This window comes from Charadrius vociferus, unplaced genomic scaffold (assembly GCF_000708025.1).
Source record: "Charadrius vociferus isolate BGI_N301 unplaced genomic scaffold, ASM70802v2 scaffold197, whole genome shotgun sequence".
NCBI classification, from domain to species: domain Eukaryota; kingdom Metazoa; phylum Chordata; class Aves; order Charadriiformes; family Charadriidae; genus Charadrius; species Charadrius vociferus.
The window spans coordinates 67,325-93,904 of record NW_009649052.1 but is presented as its reverse complement, the minus strand read 5'-3'; the positions used below and the strand labels follow the sequence as shown (position 1 = coordinate 93,904).

The window sequence follows — 26,580 nt, the reverse complement described above, 5'->3', positions numbered from 1 at the left end:
GCTCGTTTAGAACTCCCGGGGGTGGTGCGGCCTCCCCCCCTGCTGCGTCAGCAGCCCTACCCCCAAGCTGCCAGTTTCGACACAAACCCGAGGGCGAGCTCGTCGCTTTCTCCGGCTTTGAAAAGCCCCAAGAGAGCCCCTTGCCGGCCCTTTTCGCCAGCGATCCCCTTCCCCCGTGCGGACTTACCTGCACTGGAGCTGGTCTCCTCGGCGACAGCAGTCTGCCAGGCAATCAGCAGTATGCAGGTAGAGGTAGACAGATACAGGCAATGGAGAGGTACTGTCTGGTCAGGGTCAGTTGAGCACCTACATTAGGTGCCTAGTATGGGAAGGGTAAATATCTTCCCTTTTCCTCCTTTGCGCTATATTTTATTCAGTGTACTTGAGGAGCAGGTCATTAAAATAAGTATTAATGGCTGTTCCTTGCACTACGTAGAATGGCCATCAAGGATTCTGAAGGGTTGCAATGTTGTCCTCCTCTGTGGATCAAATCCCTCATTTATACCCTGGTCTCTGTGCTGCCATCTCATGTCCATATCCCCCTGCTACGATGGTGATGCTCTCCTAGGACCAATGGAATGGACCTTCAATTACCCTTTGTGTCTTCAGATTGACTAATTAGAAGAGGACAGATTATTTAGGGAATTAAACATTCTGTCTTTATATTAAAGATACTACTGATATAATACAGAAAATCTGCCTTTAGATACAGTGTATGCCTCCCCACTAAAACTCAAGAGAAACCATGATACAAAATCAATGGGATTACTTAGTTTCACTCACTAGAAATAGGGATGTTTCTCACCTCCGGGGATTCTGGGCAGCCACATTTGTTAATATATATAAAAATGCTTTGCACTGCTCAAGCAAAAGGCACTATGAGACACATGCAAAGCTATTATTAAACTTTAGGATTCAGATTAAACAGGAGCTTGATCTGAACCACCACTGGATGCTGTTTCCCCAAACCAAACCCCTAGCAGTGAAGTTTAGCAAAGCAAAACCCAGCTCCATCTCTTACCTCGTTACCTGTGCCCAGGGCCATGGGACCCATCGGCAGAAGGAACTCCCCGGGTGGACTTGGAGAAGCTGTGCTGAGCTGCTCTCTCTCTTGCATCTCTTTAATGCAGCATGGTTTCTTCCAGGCCCCTGCAAGCTTTCCCACTGCAGCTAAATATGTCAAACAGGCAGGGAGAGACCTCAGTGCTCCATCAGCCCTTCAGTGGTACAAGGAGGACACATACTGAGGGTCTCTGCTGCTGCACCATGCCTGTACTGCTCTCCTTGCTGCTCTGCCTTACCTATTTGGTCTATATTAATTTGAAGAAATTCCTCTATCAAAGCCATGCAGTTTTATTTTCTAGCTCTGTTCTCTTCCTTTGTGCTAAAGCTGCTTCCCCTGCAACTAACGGACTTCAGTCTCTGAAAAGGGCAGTTGGATTTAATGGCATGGAAATAAATGACATATAGAAGGACTGAGGAAAGCTAGAGCTGTACACAAGTAATAAATGTTATTATTGTCTCCCTGTCCTATAAAAAAAAAAAAGAGCAAACAGCTTCAGCATGCTTTCATTTAATAAGCATCATTTCTTCTTTAGAACAGGCAATTTTTCATCTTCATATTACTTACTATTTTTGCCAGACCCATAATTGAGATAAGAAGTGTTCTGCTCCTATTATGGATTGGGGAAACTGAGGCAGGAGAGTGTAGACCAACACTTGCCACAGTGGCTATACAGTATTAGTTGCCAAAACTCCACGTTTTACCACCTGGGTTGCCAAGGTACCTGCTATCGGCTGGGCTCGAGGATTTCACCAGACACCATGGGCAATTGGCATCCCCAAAAGTCAGGCTGCTTCTTTTGTTGCCTAATATCAGCAATAGGTGATGTATGACTTCACTCTGTTTGATTTCTCAAGATGCTTTAGAAGCAGCGGTGTCTGTGTCCTGAGTCCTAGTACTGTGCTCAGCCTCTTTGAGCATCATCCAAAGCTGGAAGGAAGCAATAACATTCTTAATTTGCATTCATTAGTGCAAGAAAATGTGGTTGAGTGAAAATAAGGACTGGAAGCTCAAAACCTGTCATTCCTCCAGCCCTTGTGCTCACGGAGCCTGCTCTTAATCCCAACACCAGACTCTCAGGGTCTATCGCAGCCCTGCAAACCTGTCCTTTCTCTCCCACCCTGCCCATAGCACAGCCACATTGAGCTGCTGGGGATCGGCAGTGGTCTCCCCTTCACCTCCCCCGCTGCCTGCATCCCACCCAGCTAAGCCATGGGACTCCTCTCTGCACAGCATCACACATTGCTCAAGGAAAAAGAAGGTCCAGGGTGCAGAGAATGCCTTGGAGGACTATTCACACACTTCCTATTTTTGCAACAGTTATCTACCCTCCTTTCCCAATATTTTCTGGGGACAAAACTATCTGTCCAAAAAAATCAGTGATTAGGTTTGCTAATTTTAAGCTGATTACTGTTTGCAAAATCAGTTGTGAGAAAACTGGTTGTCAACATATCATTTCTGATAGTTTCCCCACGGTAGCAGCAGGCTTGGAGCCTGCTCTGCCAGCACTTTAATCTCACAGAGTTGAACCTTGTGGAGTGCTGTGTGCTTTCTAAAAAGTGCTGAAGTAAAACAATATCGAGGGTGCTACGGACCTGTCTGGAGGCATTCAGCACCTGGCAAGATCAAGCTGCAAGTCATGCCTCTCTTTTCTTAATAAAAATTACTTTTGCGGAGGAAAAAAAATAAAATAAAATCCCTTCCCAAAATATGTTATCTTTGAAAAACCAATCTGCCTTTGCAAGACAGGCTGTAACTTAATCCCAGCTGAATGCAGCTGCAATTGGGGTGAGATGCCAGCATCATGAACAGCATCTGGAAAACCACAGAGAACCGCAGAGTGGAGTTGCATAATCTAAGAAGCTCTTTAAAATCTACGCATGCATGCGTGCACACGGGATATAAATAAAAGAGAGAAAACTAAACAGACAGTCTGAGGCCAGAATAGCAGCAGTGGAGAAAATGGCGGCTGAGCCTTCAGCCTCCCAAACCCTCTGACTCAACAAGCATCCTGCAGCGCCCTGCAACTGGAACCCTCCTGCATCTTTGTTCTTCCTCCTTCCTTCCCTCTTTGAAATGCGAACCCGAGACTGTTTACTTCTTCCTCCCATCTCTCCTAGGGATACAATTCACACGTTTTCAGATTTATTTGAGCAAAATGTAATAAATAAGCTGCTTCAATTTTTACTGCTGGAATGTAGCCAGGGTTTTTAATGAATCTGGCCCGTGCGACTGAAGTGGTCCAGGATCTCAAAAGCTCTGGGCACTGTTAGATTATACATGCAGACATACACACACACCCCTCTCCCCCCACCTCACATTCCCTTGGGGCTCTCTGAGTCACACACAACTGCAGGTTTTTCATATTCGGCTCTGGTTAAAATTAGCAGAAGCTTTTATTATTCAAGAAGAGGAAGGATTCCTATCACAGCTGCCGAGAACTGCCATATTTTTCTTGGATTTGCTGCACCAACCTATTATAATTTGGCTTTTTCTGTTATTCTTTGTTTCCCTGAAAAATAGTAGCAAGGCTTGGTCCTGTCAACGCTGAATTTTAATTAACAGTTCATGAAGATCACTGTATTAATCTGTAGCTGGACCATCGTGGATTTCTTTTCTGTACAATTGGCATCTCTAAGGTTTCAATCTTTTATAGTAATGTTTTGTAACAAGGGGCCAACAGATCTCTGCTGAGCAAGGCACTAGTTTTGTAAGCTTGAACAAAAGATGTATTTCAAGCAGCTGTAAATGCTTTGTTTTAGTTATCAGAGCAGGTGGCAAAGGGCTTTTGCACCAAAATCTGAAGGCATATAACTCAAGCGTGGTTATATGAAGCCAACCACCAGATTCATTCAATTGACAAGCTGCATGCATTTAAAAGGAAAACAAAAACAGGAAAATGAGTTATGATATAGTAAAGATGGCCCATGTCAACTCAGCAGGAGGGTTTTGGCCAGATCCCAGGAGACAACGGCCCAAAATCACCATGACCCATGGGAACAGGCCTGGTCTGGTAGAAATACAGTGCCACTGCTGGAGCTCCGCAGTTTCTAATGGGTTCAAACAGAAGTGGAGGCATATTGCCAGGGCTACATGGAAAAATCAGAGGATGACAATTCTCCTGTGCCTCCATTTGCGGATAATTGATTGAGCACTAAAATTCACAAGGAAAATTTTGTTTTAGAAAGATGATAAAGAGTACAAACAAAAGACAGGAAATTAAAATTTATGTAAACATAGTGGTTCCCAGAACAACTATAAATGAGCCACATTGCATATATAGATGAAGGCATAAAAGTTAATGCCATGTGCAGCAATACCATACACTGCATAGGTACCCTTGGGACTATGTTACATTTGCTATGGGACCCATCATTTTGAATGGTTTGACTTTTACGCTTTTAAAGCCTCAAACATAACATTGCACTAATGCTAGGTGGGAATAGGGCATTTGCTGTTAATTTGTTTGTTTGCTTAAAAAGAGAAAGGACCATTTGAACAGAATAAGCCACAAGTCATATTTTTCTCCCATTGCATACTAGCGACAAAAGTTGCCAACTTTGATCTCCAGAGATTTCTAAATAGTTTTGTTGGGGAGGTATTTCTCCGCTCTGATTTAGTACTCGCAAAGTGAGATGGCAGGAATAGAGAACAGCTCTCCTGTTGGGATAGGGCAGCGTCTGCTCAAACGATGAATTATAGTGCAATGTGAAGTACAAAGCTTTTCCCTAAGTAAATGTGGGAGTGCAGAAGGGATCGACTTAGCCATGTAAACTTCAGATCTGAAATAACTAAACTCCTTGGAAACATGCCTTCAGATGGCTCTTCTATTTTTTGCAAGTGGTTATCCCGAGTTTGATTCTTTGCTCCCTCATGCAGTTGTTGACATCAGTAACATGGGTGTAAAATGTCACCAGATCAGAAGGCAGCCAGCATTCAGCTTGCATTTGTATTCATGACTGTACAAGGAAGAGGGCAGGCCCACTGAGATCCACAGAGATTACTTTGTCGATGTGGGATGTTTATGTTCTGATGGGGTGTTTTATAATTGACTCTTAAAACCATGCCTCAGCCTATTTGTTCTGGTTTCATGGCAGAACAGATGGGAATGTGGGAACTATTGTGGCTTCCCAGGGTCACTTTTTTTATTATTATTTTTTAGGAAAGGCATTGCATCCCTCCCCTTCATCTTTTTGCTCAAAAGTTTCTAAAATGTCCAAAATGTAAAGTGTTTGGTTTAGGATCAGAGCTGGCAAGCATCCCCTGGGTTGTCAAGTCTGCTTACCCACTGGTCCAGGCAGCTCCTGTAGTGCTGGTTCTTTCTCAAGCCACACAACAGGGACCATGCCTGGGAGCTGTCCTTGCTGTCCCACACCAGTCCCAGCTTCTTGCCACAGCTTCTCCTTTGTAAGATTGTGGCACTCACATGCATCCATCACAAGACCTCCTAAGGGCACCCACTCCTTGTCCCCTATTGTGGTGGGTTGACCTTGGCCAGCTGCCAGACACCACCACCCCACCCCCCAGCTGCTGTCTAACTCCCACTCTCCTACTTTGTCGATGTGGGATGTTTATGTTCTGATGGGGTGTTTTATAATTGACTCTTAAAACCATGCCTCAGCCTATTTGTTCTGGTTTCATGGCAGAACAGATGGGAATGTGGGAACTATTGTGGCTTCCCAGGGTCACTTTTTTTATTATTATTTTTTAGGAAAGGCATTGCATCCCTCCCCTTCATCTTTTTGCTCAAAAGTTTCTAAAATGTCCAAAATGTAAAGTGTTTGGTTTAGGATCAGAGCTGGCAAGCATCCCCTGGGTTGTCAAGTCTGCTTACCCACTGGTCCAGGCAGCTCCTGTAGTGCTGGTTCTTTCTCAAGCCACACAACAGGGACCATGCCTGGGAGCTGTCCTTGCTGTCCCACACCAGTCCCAGCTTCTTGCCACAGCTTCTCCTTTGTAAGATTGTGGCACTCACATGCATCCATCACAAGACCTCCTAAGGGCACCCACTCCTTGTCCCCTATTGTGGTGGGTTGACCTTGGCCAGCTGCCAGACACCACCACCCCACCCCCCAGCTGCTGTCTAACTCCCACTCTCCAACAGGACAGGGGGAGAAAATAAGGTGAAAAAACTTGTAGGTTAAGGTAAAGACAGCAATTGCGAAACGTAATAGGCCAAACTTGCACTAGACATTGCCAGTCTGTGAAGACAATGTGATGAATTGTGATTTGTGATTTCCGGGGAAGATGTGAGCTGCGGGAGGGAACAAGTACTGCACATGATCAAGGTGCACTGGTGCAGTGAAACCAGGGCTTGCACCCCTTGGTCATCAGCACCACCTACTGACACCTTCCTCTGCCTGGGACCTCTTGTCCAGCTCCTTCCTGGCAATACAAGGCCAGGATATGTGGTGACACCTGGGGAGCTCAACCACTTGTTTCTCCAGCCCCTGTGATCCAGAGATGCACAGCTTGCACCTGTCCTAGCAATAACCCCAAGACAGCAGCTATGATAGGGAACTGGTTTGGGGACTAGGAGAGTGAAGCTGACCTGCTGTGTGGTGGAGGGGAGATGCTTTGCCTGTGATTCATATGGCCATACCTTGACTTCTGAAAGTTTGATGTCTGGGTCTGAGCTAGCCAGTTTGGGTACCTCTGGGGACAGTTAATCGTACCCAAACATAGACATCTAGCCTAGGGGGAGTGAGTTGACCTCTGGAGATGTCTTCTCTCTGTTGATCTTCTAAAGTCCTAAAATAACTTAGCTTAGACTTCATTGAGTGACTTGAAAACATTTTGAGTGTTTCTGTTTCCCATTCCATTTCTTGTTCTTACCTCTTTTGGTTCCTTTCTGTTTAGTGATGTGGCCCGTTTCTTACTTTTTATGTCTGCTGTGACTTGTACAGTGGGACCCCAGACATCACTGAAGCCAAATGCTTCATCTAATTAATAATAATAAAAAGGGAGAGTGATATACTGTTTGTGCAAAAATTTATTTTTTTTTTCTAATTCCTGTTCAGTCGAAGCAGCTCATTTCTCTTGAAACGCAATTGAAATGTCATTAGTATTTTCATTAGCATGATGACTGATGATACAAGGCAGGCAAGTAGATTTGGGGCCTAGGCTGATAAATTTTCATGATGTTTTTGTAAGACCATGCTAAACACTTCAGAAGTCACGTGCAAAGTGGTTCCAGATCATTTGAAAAAACAGAAGACTTTTTTTTTTCTTTAACTCCTGGAATGAGAAACAGACGCATAGCTATACAGAAATAGCACAGCAAGCCCTGAAAATGCCCGGCAGTTGCTAAACATTTTTTTTTTCTTCAGTGAAACTGTTAAACTTCATCAATGAAGATATTTTACTGATGGGTCATTGGCATTTTGTGTTTTTTTTTCCCATGTCTGAGAATTCACATCTCAATGAAATGGCTCTTATGTTTGTGGGGAGGAGAGAAATTCCTGTGGAGAAACCCATCTTAAGACATAACCATAACTTAGGCTGCCTTTAGAGGCTTTTTTGAGAGGTTGAGATGGATTTAAGTGATATATGTGTGTAAGCCATCATGACGGTTTTGTTTCCAGAGCCTCTTCCCTTCACTAAATGAACAATGAAGAATGGATAAACAAGAGGGGAGAGGAAATGTTAAGCTTAGTTAGATGTCTAATCATTCTGAGACATTTTGCCCTCTTTGCTTTGAGTTAGCTTCAAACACAGATGAAGAGAATTACACACTTGGGGTGGCTTGTTCTTGTATCTTTTGGATAGGCTATATTTATTTAATTGATTCCTTCTGTACATACTAGCAATTGCAGAGCTGTGTCCCACAATTCCTGTGGTTTTCTCTCACCTGCTATTGTGAATTGCTGAGTTGCTGTTGTTTTGGGGTTTTTTTATTATTATTTTTCTTAATGCTCTGTTTACTAGGAGAAAGAAAAAAATGTACTCACTTCTTTATAATGTCAAGCAAAAGACCCTTGTCATGGGACAATTTGATCTCTGTGGCCTGTCATGGCAGCTTAGACACATAGCTCTCATGGAGACAACCAGGTTGCAGCTGCCTAAAGTTAGATGAGGTGAACCCCCTATTCCCTTAGTTATTAAAAAAACAAAACAAAACAAAACAAAAAAAAAACATCATGAGGGTGTAAGTAGTAATCCATAGATTTGTTTTTGAAGACAAAATTCAAAATATTGAATTTGATTGAGCTGTTTTACTGGGCAATTGCCCCAGTAGGAGAAAACAAGGTCTGAGTGTCTTTTCATGCCCAAACTGCTAAATTGGAATGCCCTTTAGAATTCTTCCTCCCAGAATTCTAGTTTTTCTGCAAAACTTCCAAGGTCAACTTTTGCATGCAATTGTCTGAAACTGGGACCTATCCTTAGGTAAATCTGTACTAGGACATGGAGTGCTGAGCAAATAAAGTATCAACTTAATTTCAAGCATAAAGGTTGGAGAGCCTGTACTTGGCAGTTTACTCATTGATTTTACCATAGTTCAAGGGCCTAACCAAAATCTTAGTCAGGGTCAGAATTTCAGCAATCAACCACTGTTAAATCTTTTCTTTTGGATAATAAAATTCTGACACCTCAGGAAAGCAATCATAATTAAAGAAAAGCTCTGCTTGTATTATCTTTGCTCCATCATGACGCTCTCTCAGAGTGGATGCTTAAAGGGAACATATTCCTACCCTGATACACCTTTCTGTATTTTGTCTGCCTGGTGCTATAAAATAAGCATATAAAGCTATAGGGAGAGAAGTTCATTGGTTGAAGAACCTAAAATATCCTGTCTTGGCTCCAGTAAACGTGAAAACTGAAGACAGACTTGCACCAAAGCTGTGCAGGAAAGCACTCTGGAAATTTAGAGTGTCTCAGGCATAGATGTGCAGTGTTCAAGTTGATAGCATAACTCCAAATGTCAGCAGTTAAGAGCAATTAGGGTTTTCCCTAGTATGTTCTTTATTCTGGTTCTTGTCAATCTGCTTTTCATGTATCTGTAATAAGTGATTTCCCTCCTCTAGCTTCTTTCCAATCTATTCTTTGTCTCCTATTTCCATCTATTTCCATGCTTCATTCCACTTTGCCCTCTTCGCCTCTTTAACCTCTTCAACCTCTTCTTCATCAGTCAGATCCCTTCTTGTGTCTATACTCCACAGAGGCAGTCTTTAACCTTATTACATGTGGTCTCTGCCATCCTTCTTACGCTGTTATAGGAAGCAGTCTCCAGCAAGAATTTTAATGAAAACCACACTCAATAAAGTGTTTCCTTCAGAATTTTCCTTTGAAAAATATGTAAAATCCAAAGATTTTACACTAAAGTTCATATCAGAGAAATGGCGTATCACTGAATTTTTTAATAGGATACAAGGGAAAAGATGAACTACAGGAAAAATCCTGAATTCTAGATCTCCGTTTGTTTTTTCTCCATTCACAGTAACCCTGAGCTGTTAAAATAAAGCCAAACATTGTACTCTATATGATCATTTTCAAATATTTCAGTTGTTTTCAGAATGCCATTAGAATAGGGCAAAAATTAAAGTCCTATATACCATAGTGCTAGCTAACTATTAAACTTCTTTGTTGCTGAGGTTAGTTGGCAATAACACTTATGATCTTACCTATGCATTTGTTTAAATAGATTTCAGTTTTCATATTGCAGTCAATTATCGTGGTTTTCAGAATGAAAGGTAAAAAAATACCCCATATCTATTGACCTGAAATACAGAAAAGGAGAGAGAAGAAGACCGATATATGCACTCCCAGTGTGCATTATTTTTCATCTCTGGTGCTGATAAAGCAAGCACTTGTTTTAGTGATAAATCAGCATTAAAGTGGGATGAATGGAAGAATGAATATTAAAACAAAGCCAGCACAAAACCTTCTAAAAATAAAAACTCCTTTGTTATAGCCTCCTAGATTTCAGGGTATATGGGGACTTCTATTAAGTGCTGAGATTTTACTTCAAATGCATGTCATAATAAGAGTATTTCTCATTGTATGAACTGGGGCATAGCTTATTACAGATAAAGAAGAAAAATGAAATGACTAGGCTGCCCAGTAGGGAGAACGCTAACTTAGAAGTCAGCAGTCTTGGATGCTCTTATCAGCTCCGTGACTTTCAGCCCATCCTCATCCCAGCTGTCCCCAAGTGCCTACTGCCTTTGCTTGTGGCTGCGGTGAGTAGAAAGGTGTGGACACCTCTGGGGACCAGTTCAGATATTACTGGACTAAGTTAGATGGTGGAGGTGCCCACCTGGTTCTCTTGTTTTCCTTTTGTGTAACAATATGGGTAGCTGGGTTCGAGCAACATCCCCGGTGCTGTTTACTTTTCTAATACAGACATCACCACAGGACTACTTAAACTGGTGTAATGCAAATATAACATTTCAGTTAGAAAGAAAAAAAAAAACAGCTGAATTTGTGCATCATACAGATATTATTGTCTTTTGCTGAATGCATACACAGGGAGAATGAAGCCTTACTATTTCTGCAGGAACATTGCGCTGTTTTTTTCTCAGTGGAGGTCTCTTAGTCAAACTTGTTCAGCAAGATTTTTGCTAATTATTTTTCTAACTTTTCTTGGATTTCTTCAGTTTTTGTACACTGGATGTGCTTGAAAAAATGACCATCATTACACCAGCCCAGCCCTTGTGCCTCATTCATCCTCCCCCCACTAGCAACTTGACTCATGCTTCATGCCAGCTACTCTCCTACCAAAGCTGTCAGTGTCCCATTTCATCTGTGATAAATACGAACTGCTCCCAACTCCATTTGCCTAGGGAATATCAGCTCTATCTGCCACATTTAAAAATTATCATCCCTGTTGTTAAGAAAAACAACTCAAAACAACACCCTTGACTTTTCTTATTACTTACAGACTGAAATTTCCCCATTTGTCTTTCCTCAGCTGTGTTCTTGAGAAAGAAATCCTATCTTCTGTTTCCTTCATCCCCAGTGAGCATATCCTCATCCACTATGATAGCTCATCTCAGTGTGACTACTCATCTCTAGGTAGTTCCTTGCTCCTAGCTGCAGGTCTTTTTATATCTGCCCCTCAGCGTACCTAATGGCTTTTTATGCCTTAAAAAAGAGCCCTCTAGCTCACTCTTCCACCTAACCATCCTCCATCAAACACTTCTTTATCATTTCACTTCTTTCAAAGATTTTAATTTTTCTTCTTCCCCCTCTGCAAGAGAATTTAGGTCTTCATCACTGTATATTAAATGATTCATTCACTGAGATATTTCATGGCAAAATTCATTTCTCCAACACCATCGGTCTCTGTCTCTCTTGATTCTGTCAGTCTCCAACAACAGTAAACTAACTTTCTGCTCAACTAAAAGTTTCAGACTCTGAACCCATTAGCAAGCCCCTTTACCTTAAACCCATGTTCACAAGTCCTGGGATCCTGGAGCCTTTGACTTTGAATTAGTCTTTTGAACCCTCGAGGTTTTTCTCTCATTAAATTTATTGATTGCTGTCACCCACATATAACTAACATGTTCTTCTACTTAGATCCAACTTCTACTGGAAAACCTCATTTCATGTGTTCATCTCTTCCTAGCATGACAAAATGTGGTGGTTTCTCCCATGACATTTTCAAATTCCAGTCCCCCTCTGTTTGAAGGACTGGGGGCCTGGGAAGGGCACGCAGGGGGGCTGGAGGAGACTGGGTATGAGCACACTTACAGCCCCCTTGGGTTACTGCCCCGTACTGCCCTGGAATATGAACTGCTTCCACCAGCTCCATTAAATTTTCATCTTAGAGTACGTGAAGGACTGAGCTTCCAGACATATCACTCCATCTCCAGTGACTGAGGCTGCACATCCTTTATTCCTCAGTCCTCTGACTCAGGCCCCCTCCATTTTCATGCTGGCAATATGCAGAGGAGGAGAGAAGGGAATGAGATGGAGGATCCATGATTCTTCCTGCACCAGTAGAGGAAAAAGCAATCCCAAAGCAAAACCAAAAGGCAAAGCTCAAGATTCAGTCTCCTAGGAAGTCTAATTCACTGCTTGAAACAGGTGGGAAATTTGCTTTTGAAATTTCAAATTACAGCTGATCATCCTCTTAGCTGGAGGAGTAATGGGGATTTGAGACTCATCCTGGCAATGAGCAAAATAATGCTTCCCTACCCTTTCCTCCTTGGATTTAATTCTTGCATGGATAATGCTAACAGCTACGTTGTTTTCAAACATTGCATGTCATTGTAGGCTGCAGATTCCTGCAGCTCCACGCAGTCCTGGGACCCACCTCCCAAAAGTGGAAGACAATCTGTAGCCTCTACAAGACAACCCCACAGCTGTATATAGCAACAACAGCTGCTCTGTTTGCTTAAGTAACGCCGTGTGAGGCTACAGGTATGCAGCAGTTGCCACTGTGCTCCCTGTCAGGAGACACGATTGTTATCTTCATAAAGAACTGAAGAGGAAGACTTGCACTGCGTTTCTTGAACTCAAGCGCAGAGATTCACCCAAGTAGAAAGGAATGGCAAGATGCATTTAGCCTCATTAGTTTCAGTAGGGCTGACTTTATGCAATCCATCAGTGTAGAGATACATAAGGGGAACTAAACTATTTCCACATCTCATTTACATAATGGATGGGATATGAAATGAGTCCTATGTAAAAGAAGCGAGGCACTAAAGTACACAATATGTAAGAGTTCTTTTAGATCATTGCATTAAATTTCCACTAACAAGATAACAAATTAATTGTCTGTACTAACCCAAAGTGGATAAAGTATATGATTTCAGCAGAGGAAGGCAGCTGTCTAAGACAGCTCGGTGGTTATAGGAGGAGGCAGAAGAGATTAGTATCTCTCCCAGCATTTGCATGCCGTGATGCCAGCCCTCCTTCTGCCCCTTTAAGAAATCTAGCTTGTCTGTAATCTGATGTTGGACTTGAGCTTTACTAGTGAAGTGAGGGAGAATGAGTAAATCAACTGTATCAGACAAGCCTCAGGACATCTGGAAATTGATCATTCTGCAGAAATAAGCACTCTGTGTTTATTAGCTGGGAGTTCATCACTATCGCTTCTCTTTATCCAATTCCTAAGAGATTTCAAAGCTATCATCATAGCATTAGCTCTTCTGACTGTGCTACTGCAGATAAAGATCAGAAGATCTATCTAATGATGGCTTTCTCGGTCTCCCTCTTTCTTTCTCTAAAGCTATCCTGATTTAAAAAAAAAAAAAAAAAGTAGAAGTAGGAAAATAGCTGGAATGAAATAAAGCAGCCTCCGTGTCTTAAATTTTTGCCTGTTGGCAATGGATTTTTTTTTTTTTATTGTTCTACAGGAATTTGGTTTTATTGAGGGGAACACATCCTGAAGAATAGAAAATCCCTTATAGAAGAGGTGGAATTTGAAATTTCTAATGTGGTGATGGAAAAGGTAGGAAGATAAAAGGACCTAAAACCATAAAGCAGTGCTGTACACTGAAAGTACAGTTATTTTTAAATGATAATACATATCAAATAGAAGCCAGGAAAATTAATTCCATAAGTTCGAAAGGTAATAATATTACTTTAAGAAGAATAATTACTTTTCTTAACTACATTTATCACATAGTAATTAAATTCTCCCTCCTGGAATATGATGCAATGCCAAACTTTTGACTGATTTATTTAAAATCAGCCTTGAGAAAAGATTCACCCAGATACAAGGTTTCTTTTGGTTCTTTATTCAAAATGGAGGAGTTATCAAAATGCAAATACTACGACTAACTTAATGTTTAGATGTACATTCCTGTACAGCTGCATTGCATAGCTACATTGTGCAAAGACACTGGGAGAAAAATCGTCTGTAATTTTTCCGATAACAGTGGTCAGATGCATAAACAATTTAAGTACAGCTGTGGATTTCCAGAAATCTATGGGGAGTATGAAATCCAATGCAATGAACTCTCTAAAGAAAAACTTTCACTAGCAGAAGCTTCACTGAGATAAATTTTTATCAGCTGATTTTCTCTGTTTTCCAATGGCAAATTAACATTTATTATCTCTTTTGAACTGGCACTTAGAGTTCCAGTCTGGGTGCGCATTGTGCTAGATTCTGTACACAAATAAAAGAAGAAAAGGTGGATGTTGTCCAAGAACCTTTCCATTTAAGTACGAGATGAGAAAAAACAGATGAATGCAATAAGCAGAGTGAGCATGATTTAACAGTAAAGCAAGGATAGTTAATTAATCCGTTTGGACAGACCCTAGCACAATGGAGCTAAACCACATCGTTACTTGCAACGTAAGTACTTAACAGCAACAACAATAATTATTAGGCCTTTAAAATTAATGTATTATCAGTCAGAGCTCCTAAGTTGCTTAGCCAGTGAATGAAGAATGCCAGGGGTTTTTTTTAATCTAAAGTATCAGGGGGCCCATAAATCTTTAAGAAAAAGGCCAGTTTCACATCAGTATTGTGTTGCCTCATACATAGGCTTTCTGCCAGTCTGCCCTGAACTAGAATAGTGCATCGCCTAATTCACCCTTTTACTTATGATTGTTATGATTATTTATTTATAATCATTGGTTTAGGTTCTTGATAATCTCCTTCATGTCTGCCCTTGCTTTTGAAGCTGTCCTTTCCCTTTGCCCTTTCTCATTAAACAAATAATGATTGTTTTCCTCCCTGCTTTGCCACCCGTTGCTCACTTGCATGTGCACACAGTGTTGTCAGTAGGACTCAGGAAGGTTAAGGTATGGGTCTTTCATGGGATGAAGCAGGCTCTGATTTGGAGGAAATACACGAAGATCAACAGACAGGTGATAAATAAGGTCTGAATCAGGCCACCCGTATACATCATCTTGTTCTCTCTCTGGAGCAGCAACAAAGAATAAAATACACTGGAATCATGGATGTGTGTGTGTGAATTTTAAACTCTAAGCCCTCTGTGATGATGTTGCAGATGATTTATTTTCACCTGATTTAAAGATGGGTTGAACTGAGGGGTTCTCTTACTCAAGGCCTTCTGAACAGAGCACCCCAAATGAGAAGAAAAAGTGCAACTAAAGGTGATGATTCCATGCCAGCAGGTCCATCCACTCAAGGGATAGATCTCCCACTACTGCAGGATGAATCCCAGCCTTGTGAGCAAATTGCTGCACCTCTATGGGTTTCCAACAGTGCCTCTGAGTCTCTGTTTGCATTTTGGTATCTGTGAAAAAAACCTGATGGTTCTTCCTTATTGGCTGCTCCAGATCCATAAATTACTCCTGTTCCTCAATTTAGATGAGAATTTCAGTGAGGTGAGTGATACAGTCTGAAGAAACCAAGTGCCTAAAACAAAAGACAGATGGCCGAACCCATGATTCACTGGCGATGAGCTGCAATTGGGCCATGTAGACTTTGAAGTAATTCATTATGTTTTTATCTCTTCTGTAGGGGGAGGATTTTCCTCAATGATTTGTATGATCTTGCTAAACCCAGATAGGTGGCAATTGAGCAGCAACTACTTCTTCAGAAGAAACAGAATAAAAATATTGAAAATATTGACTCACCCTAAAGGCAGTAAGCACCACTTTGATCTTTGACCTTTAAGCATCCTAGGGTAGTCAATAACCTGGCTGTTAGATGCTGTGCCTGCCACTGATTTAGATTTGGGAGTAGTAGTAACCATGGCCACAGGAAGTCAGCCTCTCCATCCAAGGAGTGGGAATCCATAAATCAAAGTCCCTAATGCAAACACTGTGTTCAGGTAGAGATTTGAGAGGATAAGTGGTTTGTGAGGGATTACCTTTGAAAAAATGAATGACTGTCCCTTGATATGTTGAAGCACAGCTTCACAGAGACTTTTTTTATCAATAGAGTTCAACAGGTTACAGCTGCATGTTTTCATATAGCTCTTTATATAGGCCCTTCAGTTTAATTAGAACCAGATGTTGAATTTATGAGGTTGTTAGCATTATTATGTACCATATGCACATGCATATATGTGTATGTGTATTGATACATACATCCATATATGCCTTCTTGCGCACAAACTAAATGAATAAATGATGTTAAGGCTCAAACTCAAGCATTATAGAGTGGTGAAACCTCATTTTTGCATATGCACAGTTCCATAGTGCTGTGATCCCATAGGCATAATTACCTGGTCAAATATCCCAGTTATTCTATGGGACAGTGCTTTATTCAATGTATCGCGCTGACCTAATGAACAGCTATTTGGTAGTTGGATTTTCCTCTTGCTATTCAGTGTGTGACATCATGTCTCATTTATTCCCTATTTCTAAGCCTTGGTATGACTGGATGAATGTTTCATGAATGTTGATAATTTTATTTTCACAGCACTGCTCTTGAGATGAGGGGTATATTATTGTTCTCATTTGCAATAGAGAAGCTGAGCGGAGAGAGATTGAAGTTGAATGGATACAATTTGAGATGCTTAATACTTGATTTGAGGCTCTGGAAATGTGTGTGGTCTAATAGGCAGAAACTCCTCTGCATATCTCCACTAAGCCATGACCTGTAATTCTGTCTCACTCATGGCTATTTCTGTACTCAGACCCATTCTTCTCTGTTAAGTCCCAGGCTGATATCAGGTCACAGGTCCATCAGGACTCCTATCTCTGACTGACCCACTCTATAGCCCCATCTTTCAGCTTCCTCTCACCAGCACAGTTCTGTGCCTGAGCTTTCTGGAGATCTCTTCCACAGTTTCTGAGACAACCCATAGGTCTCATCATATTTCACATTTCATGTGCAAAGGACAAAGGTAGGGACTGTTCATAGCAGCTCCAAGTTGCAAATACAAGGAAATGTTGGTTGGTATCTGGAAAGGCCAACAGACATAGAAGTTTGTGCAGCAGTTGCTGGCTCTGCTTCAAGATCTTCTTGATTTCTGGGAAAGGTATCAGGGTACTTGTGGGAACTCTTTGAGGAACATCCAGGTGCAGCCAGGGATAGCAGTTGGGGCTCATTGCTGCAGGGGACAAAGGTCCCCATCTGCTGACCTGTCCTGTTGTCCAGGGACATTTGCTGCTGGCCTGGGGCTTGGATCAGGGAAATTGTGGAGGCATACCAAACCAAATCTGAGTGGCAAATCAAATCAAGCAAAGGTGGCAGGAGACTTGCATGAATGACCAAGGAGCTCCTGAGTAATGTCAGACATAAAAAGGAAGCAAAAAAGAGGTGGAAGCGGGAACAGGTGACCCAGAGAACTATAGAGGCAATGTCCAAGCGTGCAGGGATGGGCTTAGGAAGCCAAAGCCAATCTGGAGTTGAATCTAGCAAGGGCAGAAGGGCAACAAGAAATGTTTCTACAGGTACATAAGCATAAAAAAAAAAAGCCTCTGGAAAATGTGGACACACTGCTGAATGGAGCAGGGACCCTGGTGGCAAAAGACCGGCAAAAGACTGAGGTACTCATTGTCTTCTTTGCCTTGATCTTTACTGGTAAGACCGGCCTTCAGGAATCCCAGGCCCCTGAGACTGGTGAGGAAAGGAAACTTACTCTTAGGGGAGGAGGATCTGGTTATGGAACAGTTAAACAAACTGAACATACATAAGTCCATGGGACTTGACAAGATGCACACAAAGTGCTGAGGGAGCTGGCTGATGTCATTATGAGGTCACTCTTGATTATTTTTGAAAGGTCGTGGTGATTGGGAGAGGATCCTGAGGAGTAGAAGAGAGCAAATGTCAGTCCAATAAGGGCAAGAAGAAAGACCCAGGGAGCAATAGGTTGGCCAGCCTTATCTTATTCAGTGGGAGTATGATGGAGCAAATAATCCTGGAAAGCATTTCCAAACGTATGAAGGACAATAAGGTGATCAGGAGTAGTCATCATAGATTTATAAAGGGAAAATCATGCCCGATCAACCTGATGTTGTTGACTTTTAACAGTCTCCTATAACAACCTTATAGAAAAACTGATGAAATACAGACTAGATAAATGTACGCTGAGATGGACTGAAAACTGGCTGAACTGCTGGGCTCAAAGGGTTGTGATCAGTGGCACAAAGTCCAGCTAGAGTCCAGTCACTAGTGGTGCACCCAAGGTGTTGATACTGGGGCCAAAACTATTTAACATGTTAATTAATGACCTGGGTGATGGGTAGAGTGCACCTTCAGAAAATTTGGAGAAGATACAAAATTGGGAGGAGTGGTTGATATGCCAGAGGGTCATACTGTCATCCAGAGTGACCTCAACATGCTGGAGAAATGGGATGACAGGAACCTCATCATGTTCAACAAAGACAAGTGCAAAGTCCTGCACCGGGGGAGGAATAACCCCATGCACCAGTACCTGCTGGGGGCTGACCAGCTGGAAATCAGCTTGCCAGAAAAGACCCTGGGGGTCCTGGTGGACACCAAGTTGACCATGATCCAGCAATGTGCCCTTGCAGCAAAAGCAGCCAACAGCTTCCTGGGCTGCATTAGGAGAAGGGTTGCCAGCAGATCAAGGGAGGTGATCTTTCCCATTTATTCAGCACTGGTGAGGCCACAGCTGGAGTACTGTTTCCAGTTCTGGGCTCCTCGGTACAGTAGAGACATGGACATATGGGAGAGAGTCCAACAAAATCCACAAAGATGATTGAAGGTCTGGAGCATCTCTCCTATGAGGAAAGGCTGAGACAGCTGGGACTGTTCAACCTGGAGAAGAAAACACTTAGGAGTGTGTATAAATGTCTGATGGGGAAGACTAAAGAAGATGGAGCTAGTCTCTTCTCTGTGATGCCCAGTGACAGGACAAGAAGCAGTGGGCACAAAATGAAACACAGAAGGCTATGCCTGAATGTCACAAAACACATTTTTACTGTGAGGATGACTGAGCACTTGAACAGGTCACCCAGAGAGGTTGTGGAGTCTCCCTCCTGGGAGATATTCAAAACCTGACCAGGGCAACCTGCTCCAGCTGACCCTGCTTGAGCAGGGTAGGGTGAACTAAGTGATCTCAAGGGGAGCCTTCCAATCTCAGCTGCTCTGTGATTTTTGAATCTTCGTGTAATTTAATTGCCAAAATCTGATGCATTTTATCTGAGGCCCATGTGCAGGCTGAGATTTGAAAAGAGAAGGAATTTATGAAGGACTGTCCTGGACACATTGAAGCCCAGCATCACAGAGACTGGGAGAGGATTTCATAAGTTAGCAAAGACACAACACAAAGTCCTCACCCTTGCAGACTTTTGCTCTGGTCTCATGAGAGCAGGGCTACTGGATTTTCACAAAGCAACAACTGCTAGGAGTTTTCTAAAATGGGCAAAAAAACTCCCAGTCTTATTCTAAAAAGTAACTAACTGAGGTGTTTTAGCTGCCTTTCTGCTTGATAAATTAATATACTTATAGATATATATGCAATATGTATACACACACACACAAACTCACAGAAATATTACATATAAATGGGTGGAGACACATTCAGGTGTATTAGGCAGATATCTAATATGTAAAATTTAAATCCCAGCAGTTTAATTTGACACATTTGCAAGCAAACAAAATGGGTTCAAATCATAAAAGAGTTTGTGAAACATTAAGGGAAGAATCTACCAGCCCTGAGTGCATAAGTTTTATTTCTCTGGAATATTTGACCTCTTTAGTATATTTCTACCACTCATTTCTTCTGCATTGTAATCCCTAGGTAGAAAAATGTATGACAAATTGCTCTTTTTTTTTTAAACTCTTTTTTTAAACTTCTTTAATGAGTTGTAAGGTAAATTTTGATTAGGAAGGGGATTCCTAAAAAATAAGTATAAATGTAATGTACTTTAGGCAGGGAATTACATACTGAGGCAGTTCCTTGATGCCTGCTCCTTACTCAGATGAAATGCCCACTGAGTCAAGTCATTATAGAAGGGGAGTGAGTGTGGAGAATACACTACCCAGAGAATGACAAATAGACAATCCCACTAAATACAGATATGAAGCATGTCTGTCTTTATACATATACAGAGTGTGGTTTTGCTTGGAGACAAAAAAAGTAGTAATGTGGAATTATTTTGTTGGTTTACCATTGTTTATAGAGATCAATGATGGTACATCCTGAAGCAAAATTATCAAAAAAACCCAAAAATCATAATCCTTGCTAATATCAAGACCATATTACAGACACATACACAGGAAAATATGGAAATATATTGGGGTAGCAAGGACAATAACTGACTACTCTTTTCTAGATATTCCCTAGGCAGGTTGCTTTATCAGTATTCATTCAAATTTTGTTTCTTTCCCCAGGAATTGGAGGTCCCCACTTAAAAGCAGACCAGACTTCACTTCATAGTAAAATGGAAAGTTCTGCCTGTAAAATGATGACCAGAAGGAAACCAGCAGCTGTTGACAGTGTTGCAATGCCGACTCCAGTATTCTCTCTCCTACCTTCATCATCAGCAACATCTGAAGCAGGTAATGTTGTTTCCCTCCAGTCCCTCTATTTCTTCCCTGTCTTCTTCCTTCTGGCACTGCACTGAACAATATGTGCTTGTACTGCTCTTCCTGATTGGAGAAGTAGCTGCAAATGTGCATATCTAATGTGATAATCAGGCTGTAATTTTTCTAACACTTTCTTATCACGATCATATCTTGGCAAGTGAAATCTATTTTATTCACATACCATCACTTGTGTAATAATGAGGACACAAGTAGCATCAGCTCATATGGTCTAGCAGGGGTCTCTGAAGCAAGACTCTTAGATTCCTTTCTCAGCCCCGTTGTTCATTTATTTGAATGTTCCCATCCCTGTAGCACGAACATGCCGAATATACAGTGAATAGCAAAGGAGCAGCTGAGATTTCTTTCTGCATACTTCAGTGATTTTAGCATAATATTCTGTCTTGCAAATGCAAAATTGTCTGGGGCAATGAACAGTGATTTAAAATATATCAGAATAAATAAGTCAGAATAGCATGTTTTTCAATCAGCTTATATTTTGTGCTTCTATTTTGAATCAGATCAGAAAGGTGATAGCTTTATACAGTCAGAAATTGAGCCAAGTCATTCAGACATCATCATGCCTTTTCTTGAGCACGGATAGAGAAGTTAATCTTGCATTGTGTCTTAATTTCCAGTGAATGGGGAACCCACAGTACATTACCCTACATGCAGCCATTAGGAGCTTCATAGTCTTGTCAAACCTTTGATTCCACATTCACAAAAAATGTATTTGTGTCACTGAGTTATGGAATGATTACATATTTAATTATGCAATTGAAAGTGCTGTTTCAGTGCACTCCTTTTGATTTTCCTCTCATTTCCTGAATAAATAGTGAAAACAAGGGATCCGTGCTGTAAAGTAGCCTCTATAAAGCTAAGTTTTTATATAAAAAAAACAGATTCTCTGTTTAGCCTTTAATACTTTCCTATATATAAACTAAGGACAGATTTTTAGTGCAGCAGAGAATGAAAGCACACAAATATTTTATGATCAGTTTCAAGATGAAAGTGTATGCTTGACTGCATAGTTCATTCTTTCCATTTTCAGAAGTCTAATTAAATTGTTGGTTTGTCTATAGCCCAGATGTTGAAACAATTTAGTGAAAACTGAAATAAACTGTGTTAATGGGAAAACAGGACAGTGCTATGGGTTTTCTGTAATTAAAAGGGAGCTCTTTGAAAATTCCTCCACTCAAACCAAGTCGAACAAACTGGGCTCAGCTGTTGAGCAAACAGTCTTCTCTGTGCCATGTTCTTGCAAGTGGCCTTGGGCAGTTCCGAAGGGATGGAGAATGACAGGCAGTAAGAAGGATCTTTAGTGCTGCAGACATAAAAAAAGCCATCCAGAATAAAGTTAGGGGAGCAATGGAGAACTTCCAAAGGATCTGACCTACCTGGGCTCACCTCCTCATTCAACACTGCTGTGCTGGAGTGGGTCCTCCAGCCTGCTTTAAGCTGCCCTTGGAAATGTATATTTTTAGTAGAGATTTCTCTCTTTGCTTCAGAAGCTATTTCCAGCATCATATCAATCCTTCATGACTTCCCAGAATGGCCTGTGGCCATTTCAATTTGTCTCTGTCTGTGAGAAGGAGCCTCACTGCATCTGTGTACCCTGGGGAGGGGAGAAACACCGGGTCTTCATGTGCCTTATTTTAAATCTGTAATGTTGGTTTTTAAGACTAACGTTGGTTCTTGCTTGTTTGGGGCAGCTAGGTGAGGTTGTTTGGAGAGTGGGAAAAGGATGGAAGAAAAGTACAAAAGCCTGCACTGCATCAAGTATTTCTAGTTTCTCTTCACTTTGGGCTGTATTGTGCCAAATAGCTTCAGGTCTTCACGGAGGCAGCATGTGGCCCTGCAGCCTGGGGAGTTGTAGGGAGATAACTGTGCCCAGGCAGCAAAGTGTGTCCCCCCCCTGCATCCCCAGCACCTGGAGGTTGCCATCATGTTGTATCATCTTTGTAGGAACATATTCCCTTTTTCATATGCCTGCGTGTAGACACAGTGTTACTATTTCCCACCTCCTCTTCAACCCCTTTTAGATGAAATCCACCAGATAGAGTAAGATGAAAGTCTTCCTCCCAAAGCAAGATTTCCACGTGCAAACAGCAAAATATGTGCAGGAAGAGAACAACAAAGCCTAAAAACAATGCAGACCAACTTGGGTCCAGGGTTGGGCAGGGTCTGTCTGGATAAAATAGAAAAGATTAGTACTTAGCTTTGGTTTTCAGCAGAGCATGGCAATATAGCAAAATATTTGATATCAGATTGCTCACCAAGAGCTTCCAGATGAGTTGATAACACCTAATGGCTTTCACTTCAATAGCGGTTTATTTTGACAGATCTCCCTGATATTTTGTCATATACACACCTCATCAAATCTTCCCCCTGCAGACCCATCAGACTCTTTTCTGCATAGTCTCCATACTCCAAATGTAGAATCAGATGTCCCTGACTCTCAATAGCCAAAATAATATTGGGTTTCCTAATATCTCCTTTAAAAAACTTGACTTGAAAGCATATTACTTATTCAGCACATGCATTCTGACTATTGGCAGACTATATAACACAACTCAAATACTTTCTAGAAGTTGCAAGTTCAGAGGCTTGATAGGAAGAAAAGCAAAAGCATTATTAGTAGCTTCTAACAAGCTTTCTGAGAAAGTCATAAACACCCCAAAGCATTTACGAAAGAAAAATTAGTGCAGTAAGCCAGCATAGAACAGCACAGAAGTTAAAAGAGAAAATGAGTTTCAGTCCAAAAAGAAATGGACTGTCAGATTTCAAGGTTTTAGGAGAGCAAAAAAGTATCTAAACAACATGAAGGAAGACACCGAGAGTGATGTTCAACTTATAGATTTATATGTAAGTGTAGATATCTATCCATAACTGTCTGCATAATAGTTAATTTTTGAGAACTAGGCAGTTTGGCAGAAAGGATGCCTACCTTTGCTCCACTCAGGCACTGTCTACTTACCATCAGGCTCCACTCAGGACACTCAGATGGGGTGACCTGGACCTCTTGGGTGCTTAGGACACCCATTGGATTTGGCAGGATGGACAGGAGATCTGCGCCTTTCTTATCCAGTATCAGGGTGTCAGAAGGATGTCCATGGTCACCTTAAATTGCAGAGTTCCCATTTTAGAAACAGAGGTCATCCTCCACCAACTATACAGACCAGATCTCCATTGACTGTGATGGGGTGGTAATACTAAGCTGCAGAAACAACCGACTACAGATAAATCTCAGTAAAGACATAAAAACTTTGCAGATATTTGGCTATATTTCAAATTCATTTCCTGTCCTTTGGCTGGCTTACTTTCCAATGAAAGTTGAGAGCAATGCTAAATCTCCTGATTTCACCATGAACCTTGCAATTTTTACTTTCTAGAAAAAAAATTGCATCTTGAATATCATAGAATCATAGAATTGCTGAGGTTGGAAGGGACCTTTTAAGATCATCAAGTCCAACCATTAACCTACCCTGACAAAACCACTTCTAAACCATATCCTCAAGTACCACATCTACCCTTTTTTTAAACACCTCCAGGGATGGCAAATCCACCACCACCCTGGGCAGCTATTCCAATGTTTAATAACCCTTTCAGTGAAAAAATTTTTCCTAATATCCAATCTAAACTTTGTCTGACATAACTTGAACCCATTTCCTCTCGTCCTATCACTTGTCACCAGGGAGAAGAGGTCAGCCCCCACCTCTCTACAACCTCCTTTCAGGTAGTTGTAGAGAGTGAATATGGGAATTTTTAAAATAAAGTCTTGAAAATATTCCCTAACAATAGCAATAAAAGGCAAAAGGTGGACAGCGAATATGAAGAGTGTGCAAAATGTTTGATTTCTTAAATCTTCTGACCTGAAGCTACTCTCAGGATCTGGGAGGGTCTCAAAGGAGTCGAATGCTTAGGGCTGGGAGTATTGGGACTATATATGTCAATCACCAGTGAGGTCAGATGAGAGCAATCATTTTGTGTGACAGGGATCTAACCTTATTTTGATCAGATGACTGAAAAATAGCTTGCTGCCACTTGCCCTTAGGGGTCCTGCATCCACACTTTTTAGGGGTGACCTACTTGATAGGAATTTTGTGCAACTAATTAACTTCTCCTGAGAAACTTGGATATTTCATTTCCTTTCTCTTTTTCTTTGGTACCAAAATGACTGCATTCCTCTTTTCTGTTGTCCTCTGTGAATCACAAACTGCAAGTGGGTTTTATTTTTCTTTTTGGTGCGGAGAGTGTGTTACATATGGAAAATGTATTTTGTTTTGTAATTAATGAAAACCAGACTTTGGGAAGTTGGCCATCCAGGTCTTTATAAGAGAGCATATGCCTATGTTTTGTTTATGACTCACTCCTACTTCTTGCATTGTAACTTGGGTTTGTTTACGCAAGCTCTTTGCTGAATCCAAGCAACATGGCGGTATGAGAGCCAATAATTTATGTTCCGCAAGAGGGGAGGACAGCGAGTGAGGTTTGTATGCTGAATCTGTCATAGCCCATAGTGAGCAAGAGGAGATTCTACCACTCGACGGCTCCTGGTTATCTACAGAAAATGCTACAAGAGCAACTTTATTTAAACTACTGCAAGAAGATTAACCTGTTAGCCATGAAGGGAGTGATAACCCCTAAATGAACCTTTCTCAAAATCTTGGGTGCTCTGGAAAATTCAAGGATTTCAAACTCAAATGACTGCTTGACAGTCAGTTGTAAATTAAGTTTGCAAGTAGATGTGGGCTGAGGTTAATTTAGGGGGGTGTTTTATTCTTTACTGAAAAGAAATTCTTAACTCCATCATTTCTTTTCCAGTGGTGCAGAACAGATATGTTAGGAGTGAAAGGGAGCACCAGTTATTGCAATAGCAGATTTAATACATTCTGTTTCTCTCACAAAGGGGTAGTTACTTATACTCCATGTGCAAATCCTGAACTCTGAACAGATGTCACATTCATTAAAGGACAATGAGGCAATTTAAGAAAAACAAGCAAGGTATCATGTCCTAAGCAAAGGACCAGGAGCCAAGAAATGCTGGGTACTCTTTCCAGCTCTGACAACGACTCACAATATGACCTTGGCAAGAGACTTAACTACTTTGGACTTCATTCAGATCTAAAGCAAGTGATCTGAACCAGGAGTAAGCTTACTTCAGGGGCCACTGAAGTCAATTATATGACTGAGTAGTTTCAGCTAGTGTCTGTGGAGATGACAGTAAAGAAACTCAGGCAGGGGTAATGAATTTGCCACAGGTAAAGTGACCCACACAGCTTGTCTGTGCCCACTAGTTTCAGTAACAAACACTTTTCGTACTAACTAGCACCCATGGCAAGAATTAAAGGCTGAGGTGAAGACATCAGGAGTACGTGTTTGGGGTATAGAAAGTTTAATAGTTACGGTGGGCCAATATGACAGCTATGCTAAGCAGACATTCCTTCCCTCCCACTAGAGGTTTAGAAATGAGAATAAAGCAAACCCATGGTAAAACATTGCTGTAGAAAAGCTTTGTTGCTTTAGAAGAGGGGAGAGCTGTAGAAAAATCTCTGAGGACTGCATAATAATCAAAGTTGTGTTTTAATCTAGGACAGTAAAAAAGGAGGTAACAACAATCCTTCTGGGACTGTAATAAATAATATTTTAACTTTCTTTTAGTTGCTTTTCTATTAAGAGTCCTCTCTCATAGCCATCGCTTTTTCAGTAGTTGTATTCAGCCTACTGAGCTGGAAAGCATCTAGTCTTCATGACACTGAAAGCAGGCAAAGGAGGGTTTCTGTTCACTGTTGTTTGACCCACCCCTATTTCTGTTCTCTTCTCCCAACAGCCAGCCCACCACTGAAAAAAAGGTTCAAGCGCCATGAAATCGAAGCAATCCAGTGCGAGGTACGCAAGATGTGCAACTACACCAAGATCCTGTCCACGAAGAAGAACCTGGATCACGTGAACAAGATCCTGAAAGCCAAGAGGCTGCAGAGACAATCAAAGACAGGCAATAACTTTGTCAAGAAGCGGAGGGGGCGTCCTCGGAAGCAACCCCTCTCCTTCAACGAAGACTCCAGAGACCAAATGCCCGTTCTAGAAAAATGCATTGACCTTCCCAGCAAAAGAGGTCAGAGACCGACACTCAATCCTTTGATATTGGAGC

General features: G+C 41.5%; 1 protein-coding gene across 1 annotated transcript in view; it reads left to right on the top strand.

The window, feature by feature from the left end:
• Positions 1 to 26,578, top strand: part of LOC104289094 (SET-binding protein-like) — a gene marked incomplete at both ends in the record, with an annotated part of 108,430 nt that extends 81,852 nt beyond the window's left edge. The window contains 2 exons of the mRNA XM_009887991.1: positions 20,238 to 20,405; positions 26,260 to 26,578. Of these exons, the coding sequence (XP_009886293.1) occupies positions 20,238 to 20,405; positions 26,260 to 26,578 (487 nt within the window). The remainder of the gene's footprint in view (positions 1 to 20,237; positions 20,406 to 26,259) is intronic.
• Positions 26,579 to 26,580: the final 2 nt, after the last annotated feature.